General features: G+C 42.5%; 1 protein-coding gene across 2 annotated transcripts in view; it reads right to left on the bottom strand.

The window, feature by feature from the left end:
- Positions 1 to 13060, bottom strand: part of crim1 (cysteine rich transmembrane BMP regulator 1 (chordin-like)) — a 201536-nt gene extending 188476 nt beyond the window's left edge. For both annotated transcript variants that reach the window (XM_078405327.1, XM_078405329.1), the window contains exons 1-2: positions 12713 to 13060; positions 6924 to 7097 (exon numbers count right to left, since the gene is read on the bottom strand). In XM_078405327.1, the coding sequence (XP_078261453.1) occupies positions 6924 to 7097; positions 12713 to 13025 (487 nt within the window). In that variant the 5' untranslated portion in view covers positions 13026 to 13060. The remainder of the gene's footprint in view (positions 1 to 6923; positions 7098 to 12712) is intronic.
- Positions 13061 to 13453: the final 393 nt, after the last annotated feature.

Below are 13453 nucleotides of genomic sequence, written 5' to 3'. Positions count from 1 at the left end.
CTACACTGTCCCAAAATTCCCATTGTGCACTTCACCCAGCCTTTTTGTTTTGCGAAAGTGTGTTTAATGAAATATATCCAGGACTGTGTCCTTTTCAAGAACTAAGGAATCCCTGTAATAAGAGGAATAGGCTTAGCAAGTAAGTCCAGCCCCGAGATCCCAGGAATGAGTAGGTTAACATAGGATGAGCGTTTGACGGCACGAGGCCTATACTCGCTGGAGTTTAGAACAATGAGGGGGAACCTCATTGAAACATATAGAATAGTGAAAGGCTTGGATAGAGTGCATGTGGAGAGGACGATTCCACTAGTGGGAGAGTTTAGGACTAGTCATAGCCTCAGAATTAAAAGACTTTCTTTTAGGAAGGAGATGAGGAGGAATTTCTTTAGTCAGAGTGTGGTGAATTTGTGGAATTCTTTACCACAGAAGGCTATGGAGGACATTAGTGCATATTTTTAAGGCAGAGATAGATAGATTCTTAATTAGTACATGTGTCAGAGGTTATGGGGAGAAGGCAGGAGGAAGAGATAGATCAGCCATGATTGAATGGCGGAGTCGACTTGATGGGCTGAATGGCCTAATTCTGCTCCTATCACGATCTGACAAGACCAGAGCAGAACCTCAATTTTCAATGCTGATCATAGAGTAAAAGATTAACATGCCAAGTTAGTGGAAGCTGAAAAAGCAGCAGCATTTTATTCTGATTATAATGTTAAAAACAGCGGAATATTGTAGAATCCATCTCACATGGACAGATTTCAATGACCCCTACATGTGAACCCCAAAATCTCTGTTCCTTTATACCTTTTGAACTATGTCATTATGTCCATATCACCTCTTCTCATACCTTCCGTTGAAAATACATCGCCCCACATTTCTCTATATTAAAGTCTATTCTGAAAGCCCCTCTATATCCGGTTATGAGCTTCACCGTAGTCAGGATACCTCACAAGGGACTTCATTAAAAGCTTTCTAGAAGTTTGTATAATTAACATCCATTAAATTTTCCTTGTCTACTACTTTAGACAACCTTTCAAAACATTCAAGCTGACATGTCAGACAGGATCCACCCTGTTCCAGTCTCTGCAGACTCTCTGATCAATTGAAAGTGTTTAAGGTGTTCAGTTACATATTAATAATAGACTCCAGTAATTTTCTATCAGCAGATTGTCTATAGGTATGTGGGTTTCCTACTTCACCCATATGAGAACCTTGTGACATTCTAATTAGGCTGTCAACAAAGTCTTCATCCATTTCTAACAAATCTTTGAAAAATATTTGGTCTTGGGGAGTTGTCACTATTGTGCCATTGCTTTCTCCTTCACTGCTATTTTGCTGTGTACATTTTCGTGAGCCCATGCCCCAATTTCACATTAATTTTCCCCGGGCGCTGACGTACCATTTTCTTCCAGCATTGCAAATGCCGAAGATGAAAATTCAATACTTCCTATTTTTATTTAAGAGTATTGCAATTATCTGCATTAAGGGGTTCACTTTCAATGCACCAACCCTAAGCTAAATGTGTTAATTTTGAAAGCTCATATCTTTATTTGTTTTACTTCATCATTTTAGCTTCCATCTTTTTTTATTACATTTCGTTTCTCTCAGTAACTTCGAACTCCAAAGGTTTTTGTTCGTCTGTGCTACTTTTATATTGTCCTTAACCTCCTTAGTCGTCAGTGTTTTTTGTTGGCATGCACAACTCTTTTCCCTTAGGTGCATATACTGGCTCTGAATCACATTAAATTCTTTTTTAACGCCTCCTGCTGATCCTCTGTCGTTTTACCCATTAACGGATTAACTCAATTTACAGTAGACAGTCTCTCTCATCGTGTTGAAATCAGCCTTTTCTAAATCTGGAATCGTGGCAGCTGTTTTGCATTTCTCACTTTCAAACATTACACTGTACTCAATCTTATTACGATCACTATTGGATAAATGTTCACACACCATTAGGTTGTTAACCAAATCTGCCTCTTTACTCATTACTAAATCTAATATAGCTTGCTCCTGTTGGCTCAAGGGCATATCATCACAAAAATATGTTCCGGAAATTTAGTATCATTCAGACGTAAGCTTTATCTGATTATCCCGTTTTATGTGAAAGTTAGACCCACACCCTACTCTGCCTTTACAAGATTCTTGTCCAATTTCTACTTCTGTATATTTTTTAATGTCACATACAGTCATGGATCATACATTGTTTCTGTGGGCCACAACATTAAACCATTCTCCACTTGTTAATTCTACTCAAAGTTTCTACTGCTTTACGTGGCTCTGGTATACCCTCTTTTATCAGTGGTGATTTAAAAACAAACTGAATTTGCATTAAAAAAAAAGCAGGATGCTTTCAGTGCATAATTGCAAACTGCAATTATCAAACACTTCCCAGGCATATTTCCTTCATTTGCATCATATGCTTGCTTAGATAATCTCCAACCAACCCTTCAGACAACCTGTGCAGGAAAAAAACCCTGCAGATGCTGGTTTAAATCGAAGGTAGACACAAAATGCTGGAGTAACTCAGCGGGTCAGGCAGCATCTTGGGAGAGAAGGAATGGGTGACGTTTCGAGTCGAGACCGAAACATCACCCATTTCTTCTCTCCCGAGATGCTGCCTGACCCGCCCGCTGAGTTACTCCAGCATTTTGTGTCTACCTTCGGGCAACCTATTACTTGCAAGCTCACATCCAGCACTTTACCATAGTTATTATCTCAGTGTCCAGCCACCAATTTTTCTACAGCAATCACCCCATTTGATTGTACCATATGAAATATTAATCTGCTCCTCCCCACACTCCAGTCCTTAGATATCTAATCGTTCAGACATGAATTCACATACATAATGACTGGGTCTGTGGGGCTTGACATTCAAAGAGTCTGATAAACCAAAGAACTCAAATGATCGAGGCAACCGTATCACCCTTGTTCACAGGGATAGATGTTCTTTCCCACATTTCCAACATGCATATCGCTTGGACCAATTACTGCAATGGCATGCCGACTTTGACTCACAAAATATGCTGCTGTGCCAAGTAATGAAGTGGTCCAACATAAGTTCTCAAACCATTAAAAGAGAACATTATTTCCAATGGTTGATTGGTTCAATTGCTGGGTTCCTGACTGTGACTCAGATATGCGGAAAGGCAAACTGGGTGCATCTGCATGTTAGTTTGTTCAATTTTCGTTCACTGAGCAGCTGAGCAGAAACCCCCTCCATATCCACAGCAGGAAACCTCCCTAAATTCCCCTCCCCACATGTTGGCATGACACCAAAACAGGGTTTGAGCAGTCTAGACTTTCTTACAGAAGGTACAAACATGAACTGGCACTCAGTGGCTGAACACTGCAGTTGTTGAACACCGCAGCTGATGGAAGTAACAAACCTAATTTATAAAGAAATTAAATGTACATTCAAAACCTTACTCTGAGGAAATTACACTGCCTACTCAAGCTTCCCATGGATGGCAGTAAAATGGGGGTGATGTATCGACAATAGAGGCTATTTTCACAGCATTTGGACAGAGAAAGAGTGGGTGGCACTGTGGCGCATAGGTTAATTGGCTTCGGTAAAAATCGTAAATTGTCCCTAGTGTGAAGGCTAGTGCTGATGTACAGGGATCGCTGGATGGTACAGACTTGGTGGGCCAAAGGGCCTGCTTCCATACCATATCTCTAAACTAAAACTAAACTTCTACATTAAACACCTATCATTCCTTATGCAGAAATTCATTCCTGGAATCGGGCACATTAACTGGAACAGACAGAATTTCTCTACCCTACTGACCAAGGTGGTCAGTCAGAAGAAGGGGGCAGCACTGGGAGGATGAGCAGGAATGGGGAAAGGCAGGCAGTAACAGAACTATGCCAAATGACTTGCAGCAAATTCCACAGGCTGCCCCTTCCTGTTTTGTTTTTCCACAGACAGGTGGAGCCTTTTCAAGCATTGCTCCGTCTCCAGTGAAAGAATGAGACAGCTGCACAGCTATCTGCCAGCACCTGCTCACTGGCAGAGCTACAAACCCAAACAAATCTACCAGGTATGTGTTTTCAGCACATCGAGACCAACAAAATAGTTGGGGCCTGCTGTGAAATAATTGGATAAGGGTGCTGGCTAAGCTCTATCTGCAGTGATACCTTTCACAGATACTGTTGCAGCTAATCTGCTGCCACAAAACTGGCAGCGTTTCCTTAGGGTGCCGAGAGGGAATTCAGAAATCTACCTACACACAGAAATACACACTCACACACAAACTCTTATGCATACACACAGATATACATACTTACACACAAGCATACAGACATGTACACTTACAGGGACACAAAAACATGCACGCATAGATATTGACATTTCTAGCATTTTTGTTTACTTTATGTACACTCTTGGACACTGACCACAGACTCAGACCCATACATTTAAATGGACAGATACTCAAACACATATTCACAGCAACGCATGTCCAAACACATATACACTGAGGCACACGCTCACAAAGACACACATATGACACTCAGACACGCACAAGAGTAAAGATGTGCGCTCATGCACATGACACATGCAGGCATGCACACCCTTCTGTCCATACTCCCAGTCACATCATACACACACCACATAACGCATGGATACTTGAACCTTCTCTCTCCCATACACACCCAAGCACATGCCCAGACACTCCCAACATGTACTTTAGTGTGCATGACACACCAACACCAAACTTCCCTCTCCCACGAAGCACACATGCCCAATTATCCATGTCCACACTTAGACTCTCTCCCTGCCCATGCCAACATAGGTACACACACAAACACACACATGCAAACTGTACACATGCACTGACATCCAACAAAGACACAACCTCCCATGCAAGTATGTGCACACATGTACACTCCCACAAGCGTGTATGCAGGCCTTCCTGCCACAAGCACACCTCCCCCACAGAGACACAAGCATATCAAAGCACATCATCCATGGCTCTATTCATTCATGCCCAACCAACTCAAGGCACAAATTACATTCACATACACCTACCTATGCACTACCCTGACTATCTTTGCTGCCACTTTCGGGGAACTATATTTGTTTCAGAGAACTATGTACATCCAGTGGGCTTCAACATAATTCTTGAGGAACACAACTCGCCTTTAAACAGACATAATTCAGTCTGAAGAAGGGTCTCGACCCGAAACGTCACCCATTCCTTCTCTCCCGAGATGCTGCCTGACCTGCTGAGTTACTCCAGCATTTTGTGAATAAATCGATTTGTACCAGCATCTGCAGTTATTTTCTTATAATTCTTGAGGAACACAACTCGCCTTTAAACTTGAAAGATTACAACTTTCAGGAGTAACTTCAACAATCTCAAAATAATTATATTGTAATTTCTATCCATACCTCCTGCTAACAGGTTTCCCATTTCTTAATCTTTCATTTATCCCATTCCTCATTTCCCTGCAGCATCTCGCCTTTTGAAAATAAACAGGCTGGACTGTGCTACTCTTAAGCACCGGACTAGTTACGGTGCTTGTTCCTGCCAGCCAAGCCGGCACACTGTAACTCGGATGTCAACAGCAAGCTGTTGCTGTGCACTGGACTTCCCATCTGTTCCTGGAGTTCAGGGACTTACACCAAACCACCTGACCCCACCTGGGAGCCCATTGCATTGTATCAGACTGCTCAGCTTTACTCCAGGAATGCCTTCGATATGAAGCACAACCACATTCATATCAATGGAGTCTGAAACTGCTGGCCACATTCAGCAGGTCAGAGGGGATCGGTGGTGAGTTAGTATTTCAGGTCAATGACCCTTTATCACAATGGCTTTAATAAATAGTAATTGACCTGAAATGTTAACTGTATTTCTCTCTCCATTGATACTGTTGGACCTACTTAATATTTCCATCATTTTATGTTTTTTCTCCCCTGATTGCCAGCAAGTGCAACTGTTTACTTTTCATTTCAATAGAGTCACCAACTTTGTTTATTTAAAAAGGCAAATGCAGGTGTTTATTTTTTTAATAATTTTAAAATCATTTAAATCCTTTTAAACTATTTTATGTGCCCTTGCTTAAGAGTCTAAAGCATTTGGTACCAGCAAGCCTGGGGAGGTGATCTCAGGATAACCTATTTAGCACCAATTGGTTTCGACTTGTGAATTACTCTGCTGTGCAGGACAACCATGCCAATGAAGCCGAAATATGTTTGAACCCTTGTGGCCACAGGAACAGATGAGCAGGTTGCATGTCTGATCCAGCATAATGATGTTCAAACCCTCCAGCATTTTACTTTATCCCCAAAATTTCCCTTTTGATCTTTCCTCCCTTCCCAGCTGTCTCTGCGTCCACACTAACTCTTCCCGGGTTAATTCGGAGCTGAAATGCTAACTCTGTTCCACTCTTTGAGGGTGCTGCCTGGTCTGCTGAGTATTTCCTGCAGTTTTCTGTTTACAAACATAACTCCACCTTTACTAGATGCCAGAATATACTGTGACAAAACAGACACTTTGAAAGAGAGCGAGAGAGAGTCAAACAGCATGGAAACATGTCCATGCAGATCAAGAGTTTCCGGCTGTATATATATGATATGATATATGATATGATAAGATGCAGATCTAAAAGTTACCTTAGCTTTTTCCATTTCCCTACATTTGACCTTTATCCCTCTAAAACTTTCCTAACCATGTATCTGTGCAATTGTCTTTTCAATAGCGCCTGTCTCAACCATTTCCTCTGACCCCTGTTTCTATATACCTCCACCTCCCAGATATCTGATCTGAAGTATCCATGGAGATGACCCAGGGATTCTACAGAATGACTTCACCAGCCGACATCCAGTTTACAATGTGTGATTATCTGGGACAGAAAACAATGATACATTATACAACTCCAAACTCGAGGTGCTTCACCATCATTCTATGCTTACTCACCTTCAATCCGCTTTAGAGCTGAGAGACAGCTTTCCCGATCGGGAAAGCCAAAGGGACTGTTACAGGTCCGAATGGTATCGCATTCGCACTTCCCATTGATAATATTGCAGCCTGTTGCGAGGTTTTTATTGCAGGGCTCAACTCCAAGAAGCTGGTCGTCCTCCCAGTTCTCATCTGAAAGAAAAGTATTCTCAGAACACGGCCAGGATCAAAACAAGCTCACATCATGTATGCTACTGTAAACGGGACTTAACCATTAAACCAGTCACAACCTTGGCACCCGTTTAGTCACCAATGTAATTGCTGCTCATAAATGTTTTTATGTGGACACATGTAAGATCATTTTAGCTGTTGTACACACATGTGGATTCCAGGCAAGAGAGGGTAGAGTAGCATAGTGGTTGTGTAACTCAATTGGCAGCCAAGAGTCCTGGAATAATGACCCAGAGACACGAGTTCAAATCTCACCACAGCAATTGAAAAATCTAAATTTGAGTAATTAATAAATCTGGACTCAGCATCAGGATCTTTCACATGAAGCTCTGCATTTTGTATGAACCCTTTCAATTCATTATCATATTCATCGGGGAAAGGCCTGATGAGACCCAAGAGCGGTCAATTTTCTAAATTTCCTCCCTGGCTCAGGGCAAATAGAGATGGACATGAAATGCTAGGCATTGCTTGGTAAATTCCCTCCTGTGAACAAACAAAAAGAATCAGAGGCTAATTTCAGTTAATGCAGCAAAACACAGGGCTGCAGTTTTATGCACAAGGCTTTCTGTGCTCAGTTAACAAAGAGCATGTCTAATCATGGGAGGTATGTTTTTAACAATAGAAACCTAATTTCTTCTCTTCCTGTACTACATTAGACCCTCTTAAACGGTCAATGTGTTCGATAATATCTAAATTATAATATAATGTATAGACTTACCTTTACATTTGTTCGCATATTTTTGTCAAAGTCCACTTACACTATGCTACTCTTATACAAGAATAAGATTCATGCTGGATACTCTAATTCAGTTACAAAATAACCTGGAAATTGACTGATCGATTGAAAGATAATGGAAACAGGCTCTTTGGTCCACCAAGTCCATACCGACCACCTGTTCACATTAATTCTATTCTATCCCACTTGCACATCCACTCCTTACATACAACAGCAATTTTGCAGAGGTCACTTAACCTACCAACCTGCACGTCTTTTGAGATAGTTTAGTTTAGAGATAAGGCGGCGGCACGGTGGCGCAGCGGTAGAGCTGCTGCTTTACAGCGAATGCAGCGCCGGAGACTCAGGTTCGATCCTGACTACGGGCATCGTCTGTACGGAGTTTGTACGTTCTCCCCGTGACCTGCGTGGGTTTTCTCCGAGATCTTCGGTTTCCTCCCACACTCCAAAGACGTGCAGGTATGTAGGTTAATTGACTGGGTAATATGTATAAATTGTCCCTAGTGTGTGTAGGATAGTGTTAATGTGCGGGGATCGCTGTGCGGCGCGGACTCGGTGGGCCGAAGGGCCTGTTTCCGCGCTGTATCTCTAAATCTAAAATCTAAATCTAAGGCATGGAAACAGGCCCTAAGGTCCACCAAGTCCAAGCTGACAATCAATCGCCCATTCACACTCGTTCAATGCTGTGCCACTTTCAAGTTTGGGCTTCCTCCCTCTTTTGTGAGATGGGATGACTCTCAGTCTGAAGAAGGGTCTCTACCAAAAACGTGCCCTATTCCTTTTCTCCAGAGATGCTGCCTGACTGAGTTGCTCCAGCTTTTTATGTCCATCTTCAGTTTAAACCAGCATCTGCAGTTCCTTCCTACTCCTCTTAGCATTGTATTTGTATACTGGAGACTCGTACCTCTCCAGGCAGGCACCAGTACAGGCGCATGGAGACTCACCACACCTCTCCACTCATCAACATAGACCTCTTGGGCTAAATGGCCTCCACCCATGTCTTACATTTTCTCCAATTCTTTTTCAACAAATGTTCCATAGTGATAACATCAACACACCAGTTTAAGTGCCAGGAAACTGGAACTTCATATTCATAGAAATTACACCCAGATGTTTGATCTCTACATATTGTTCCACATGGTTCTGCTGCCAGAGTTCTTTAAAATCTTCCTTATTTAAACAAAACTCAGTCTTTAAAAAGAAATATCAGCATGGGAAGGAGAAAATAAATGCACGTACTTAAATATTCTAGTACAGATATGGGGCATTTAAGTTTTGAATAGGACTTTTCCTTTAAAAATAAATTAATGCGTCTGAATCTCTCCCAATCCATGGTAGAGTTACCACTTCAGACAAGCAAGGACTAACTGCTGCAATCCATTTCCCAGCTTTCCTTTTATATTCTTCCCTTTCAAATATTATCCAATTTTTCTTAAGCAATGAAAAAATCTCAAGTCTCTCTAGGCCTTGTGGTGAAGCATTCTAAAGGTTCCAGATAATCCTGTGTGTGAAAGCATTTCTTCTAGCTTCCTATTCCATCTGGTGACATCAGCACGTTGTAACACTCAGTCCCCGGTGACACAAATTACAACGTTAGCTGTTCCAGTCTCCACCGTGCCTTTCCCTTTTGCTTTGCTTTTAACATGCACTAAAGTGCCAGGACCCTGCCTCTCTCAGGAGTCCGAGCAATGGAGAAAACCGCCATCTGGGACAATAAGCTGTTGCTCTTGCAGTTTCCCCACACGGAACTACAGCCCAGTGCAAGAGCCAGCATAATAATTTTTCAATAAAAAGAATCTCAAACAACTGTGGTCTGTGAAGAAATCCTATTTTATAGGAGCTTTAACTTTTAGCCTTCCTAAACTAGGTAATAACTATCTACTGGTTAAAAAACCTTTCAATAATTGCATTATTTTTTCACTTCAGCTATCATTTATGTTATCGGGTTTGTAAAATTCACACTTCTATCAAAGTGCTTCTTTTCACACCAGGGTTTGGTTGTGCAGAGCCTTGTAAACCTTTGGTACCTTATCCTCGTATACAAACACTACTTCCTAATACATCCATGCTGTTATTTTCTTCCATTCATTCTTCTCAAGGACCGAATGGCCTCACTCTGTGTCACTGTGAGTGCGAGATTGGGACATGGGCATATCTGGCCTAATTGTCATAGAGTCAGAACTAAGCAACATGGAAACAAGGCCCGTCAGCCCAGCTCATCCATACCGAGCTTGTTCTACTTGCCTGTGCATGGACCATATTGGGGAAGAATCTTGAATGTCTGATGATCTGAAATATTGTTTAACAGTTTGGCTATGTCAGACGGCTGCTGAACCTTCAACAGTACAAGTTTTAACAGGCTACCTACAAACACCTTTGGCACTAATGCTAAGATTTGAACTCACATCTTCAATCATTAGTCCAGTGCTCTGGATTAGTAGCTGAGGTCAGTGTTCAGGAACAATGCACTTTCCATGCCCTAACCAATGTTATTGAGGGCAGCCGCAACATCCTAAAGAGTGTTATAATTCACAAGCGCTTGTCTCAGCTTAGGGACAGCACAGTGGCGTAACTGGTAAAGTGCTGCTACACCGCGCTGGAGACCTGGGTTCGACCCTGACTTTGGGTGCTGTCTGTGTGGAGTTTACACATTCTCCCTGGAACCGAGCGGTTTTCCTGGTACTCCAGTTTCTTCCCACATCCCGAAACCGTGTTGTTCATTGGCCACTGTATATTGTCCCTAGTGTGTATGGAGTGAATGCAAAAGTGGAATAACATAGAACTAGTGTGAACGAGTAGTGTAAGAAAATAACTGCAGATGCTGGTACAAATCAAAAGTATTTATTCACAAAATGCTGGAGTAACTCAGCAGGTCAGGCAGCATTTCAGGAGAGAAGGAATGGGCGACGTTTCGGGTCGAGACCCTTTTTCAGAAAGTGGTGTACAGTCAGCTTGGACGGTCAGCCGAAGGGCCTGTTTCCATTCTGTATCTCTAAAGTAACTCAACTAGCTGAAATAACTGTCAACAGGTCTGTCAATTTCTTTCCTAGCATTTCAAACTAAATTTCAGAAAGATTAAAAAATCCATTGCTTTGTTTAAAGGCAAGGGAGCACACACAGCTCACGCTTTGGGGGTTCAGCTCAATCCGCTTTCTTTCATGACATCTTAAGTGGGTAACTCTAGTTTCACTATATCCGTTGCTCAACGTTTGTAGCTGTTCCCAGTAAAGGAAATCCTTGACATGTGAAGGAGAGAGAATGGAGGCTCTAAATCTCCAGGTTAAGAAAGATAAAAAACCACACTGCTACCGAGGAATTTGGGGGAAAAAATCCTTGCGCCCCAAGTCAGAACTTTTAACCTTTATAAAAGCAAAAATATTTCTCAGCACACTACATACGTTCCCGTAGCTCCCAACTATCCTCTCCCGTCGCTTTAACAAGTGCTAACTGCGACTGTAGCCAGAGGAAGAAAGTTCCTGGAGAAGTTTTGAATTCAACTATTGTTTTGTTTTACCATGAGAATTTCATTCGCTCGACTCATTGCTGCCGCCTGCCTTTCAAGGTTGAAAGCTCATGTCGCCTCTTTAAATTCTTCCACATTAAAAATAACAGTGAGAATTTACGGGGTGGGGGAGCTTGAGATTGCCGTTTAAAAAAAAAACTGCAATCTTATCGATAAACTGTATTTTAAATATGAAAGACCTTAGCTGAATGGGTAAAATCATAGGATCACATGAAGCCAGATTTGGAAAAGGCAACTGTTTCTAATATATTTGAAAATTGGCTCTCATTTGTGTTTTTATTTCTCGAGCCAATTTCATTCTGTGAAATTTCCACACAAAAAAAAGAAAAACAGACCCTACATTTCAAGTCACCCCTGTCTTATTTACAAATCAGGGTCTGGTGCGTGCCAGCTTTGATGCTACGTTTACCGTAAACCACAGTCTGGGTGCTTCATCTTGATACATTAACGTCTAATGAAACCAAACGGTGCCCATCAGCGGCTAGCATAGGGTTCACACCACGAGTTTTGCATTATCTTTTTTAGAAATAACGGCAAAGCTCCCTGTACCCTATGTTGAGGGAATGGGTGAAAGTTGCGCTGGTAAGTTCTTGGTGCGTCGACGCTGTTATTAGTGTCTGCTCTGCAGTTCGCTGAACACGCGGAGAGTGAAGTCACTAGCCAGCTCACGGTGTCTCTGCAGTTCAGTCCCTTCCTTGAGGCTCAGTGTAGCTTCCAAGTCTGGGATCCGATCCACTAGCAGACATAGCAAACATTCCTGTCAAAAAAAGCCCTCCAACAGTCAGTCAGTCCACCGTGAAGAGGCAGGACTGCGCAGCACCAAATCCAAAAACAGGAAGGAATCTGTTAGCAGAAACAGCTAACAACAACCAAAAACAATATCGTTTATACGTTTCCCCACACCCCATGAATTGGGGATGATGGGTGTCTGGGTGTTGTGGGGGGAGAGATTATCTACTAAGTACACATTTTAGCAGAGAATCCTTTGCAGCGCAAGTCAGCTGCAAACATCACACTGAAGCTAAATAAAAGGAATCTGCAATACTCATAAGGGGCATAGTACAATGCAATGTCTAGAAGCAGCAAAAGGTGAAAAAAAGGTGCATCAGTTCAGGGGAGCACAATAACTAGGATAACCCGGGTTCCGTTTTAATAGGCTGCATGGAATAGTAACATTACAATTATGTATCCTTTAATAAAAAAAACAACACGAATCCTCCTTTTCTCTCCCACCGAATTGTGGAAAACAACTGGAGTTAACTTCAAAGTTACAGTATGCCATCGCGCCATGTTAGAAGTCGGCGTTGCACAACTTACCTTGGCAAATCCCAACTTCGTAGCCGGTGATGGAGCCGCCGCTGAAAGGAGGTTTGATAACGCACTGGAGGCCCAGGTCGCAAGTGCCGTACAGTCCATAGACCCCGCCGCAAGTCTCGTTCTGCTGCTTGGCGCAAGTCGCGCAGCAGCCACAGAAACCCATCAGTATACTCCCCGAACAATTCCTCGGCTCCTCGCACTTGGATCCATCGCAGGGCAAGCACACCAGAGCCCAACTGCTCTGAGCCAATAAATTAATAAGGTGCACGACTCCCAAAAACCTCACAGCCAGGTACATCCAAGAAAGGGCCATTTCCACCACTTTCTTTCAGCGTTAAGACAAATGTTTTTCCCCCCTCCCCTCAAAAGTTTCTTTCCCCCCCCCTTCAAATATGGGAGTAAAAACAAATCACAGCGAAAGTTAAAAAAAAACCTCTTGCACTGGACGTCGGGGTGGAACGAAGATCACCTACAGATGCAAACGCCAGCCCTTGAATATAAGCCAGCAGCATGCGATGCAAAAAAAGGAAACGAGATCCCACCCCCCTCCCCACCACAGAAAAGTTTCTTCCTGGTTAAGGACCAACAAAGTTGAGCCGGATTCTTATTTTCTTCTCTCGCGGCCACAAATTGTCTCATAAACTTCTGCAATTTCTGTCCACTGTCGTTGCCGTGATTCCAAATTCGGTTTCTCTTTTTGAATCAGATGCAGACGACGCCTCTCTTTCTTTTTTTCCTTGC

Source organism: Rhinoraja longicauda, chromosome 9 (assembly GCF_053455715.1).
Source record: "Rhinoraja longicauda isolate Sanriku21f chromosome 9, sRhiLon1.1, whole genome shotgun sequence".
NCBI lineage: Eukaryota > Metazoa > Chordata > Chondrichthyes > Rajiformes > Arhynchobatidae > Rhinoraja > Rhinoraja longicauda.
This window is presented reverse-complemented; position numbering and strand designations above follow the sequence as displayed.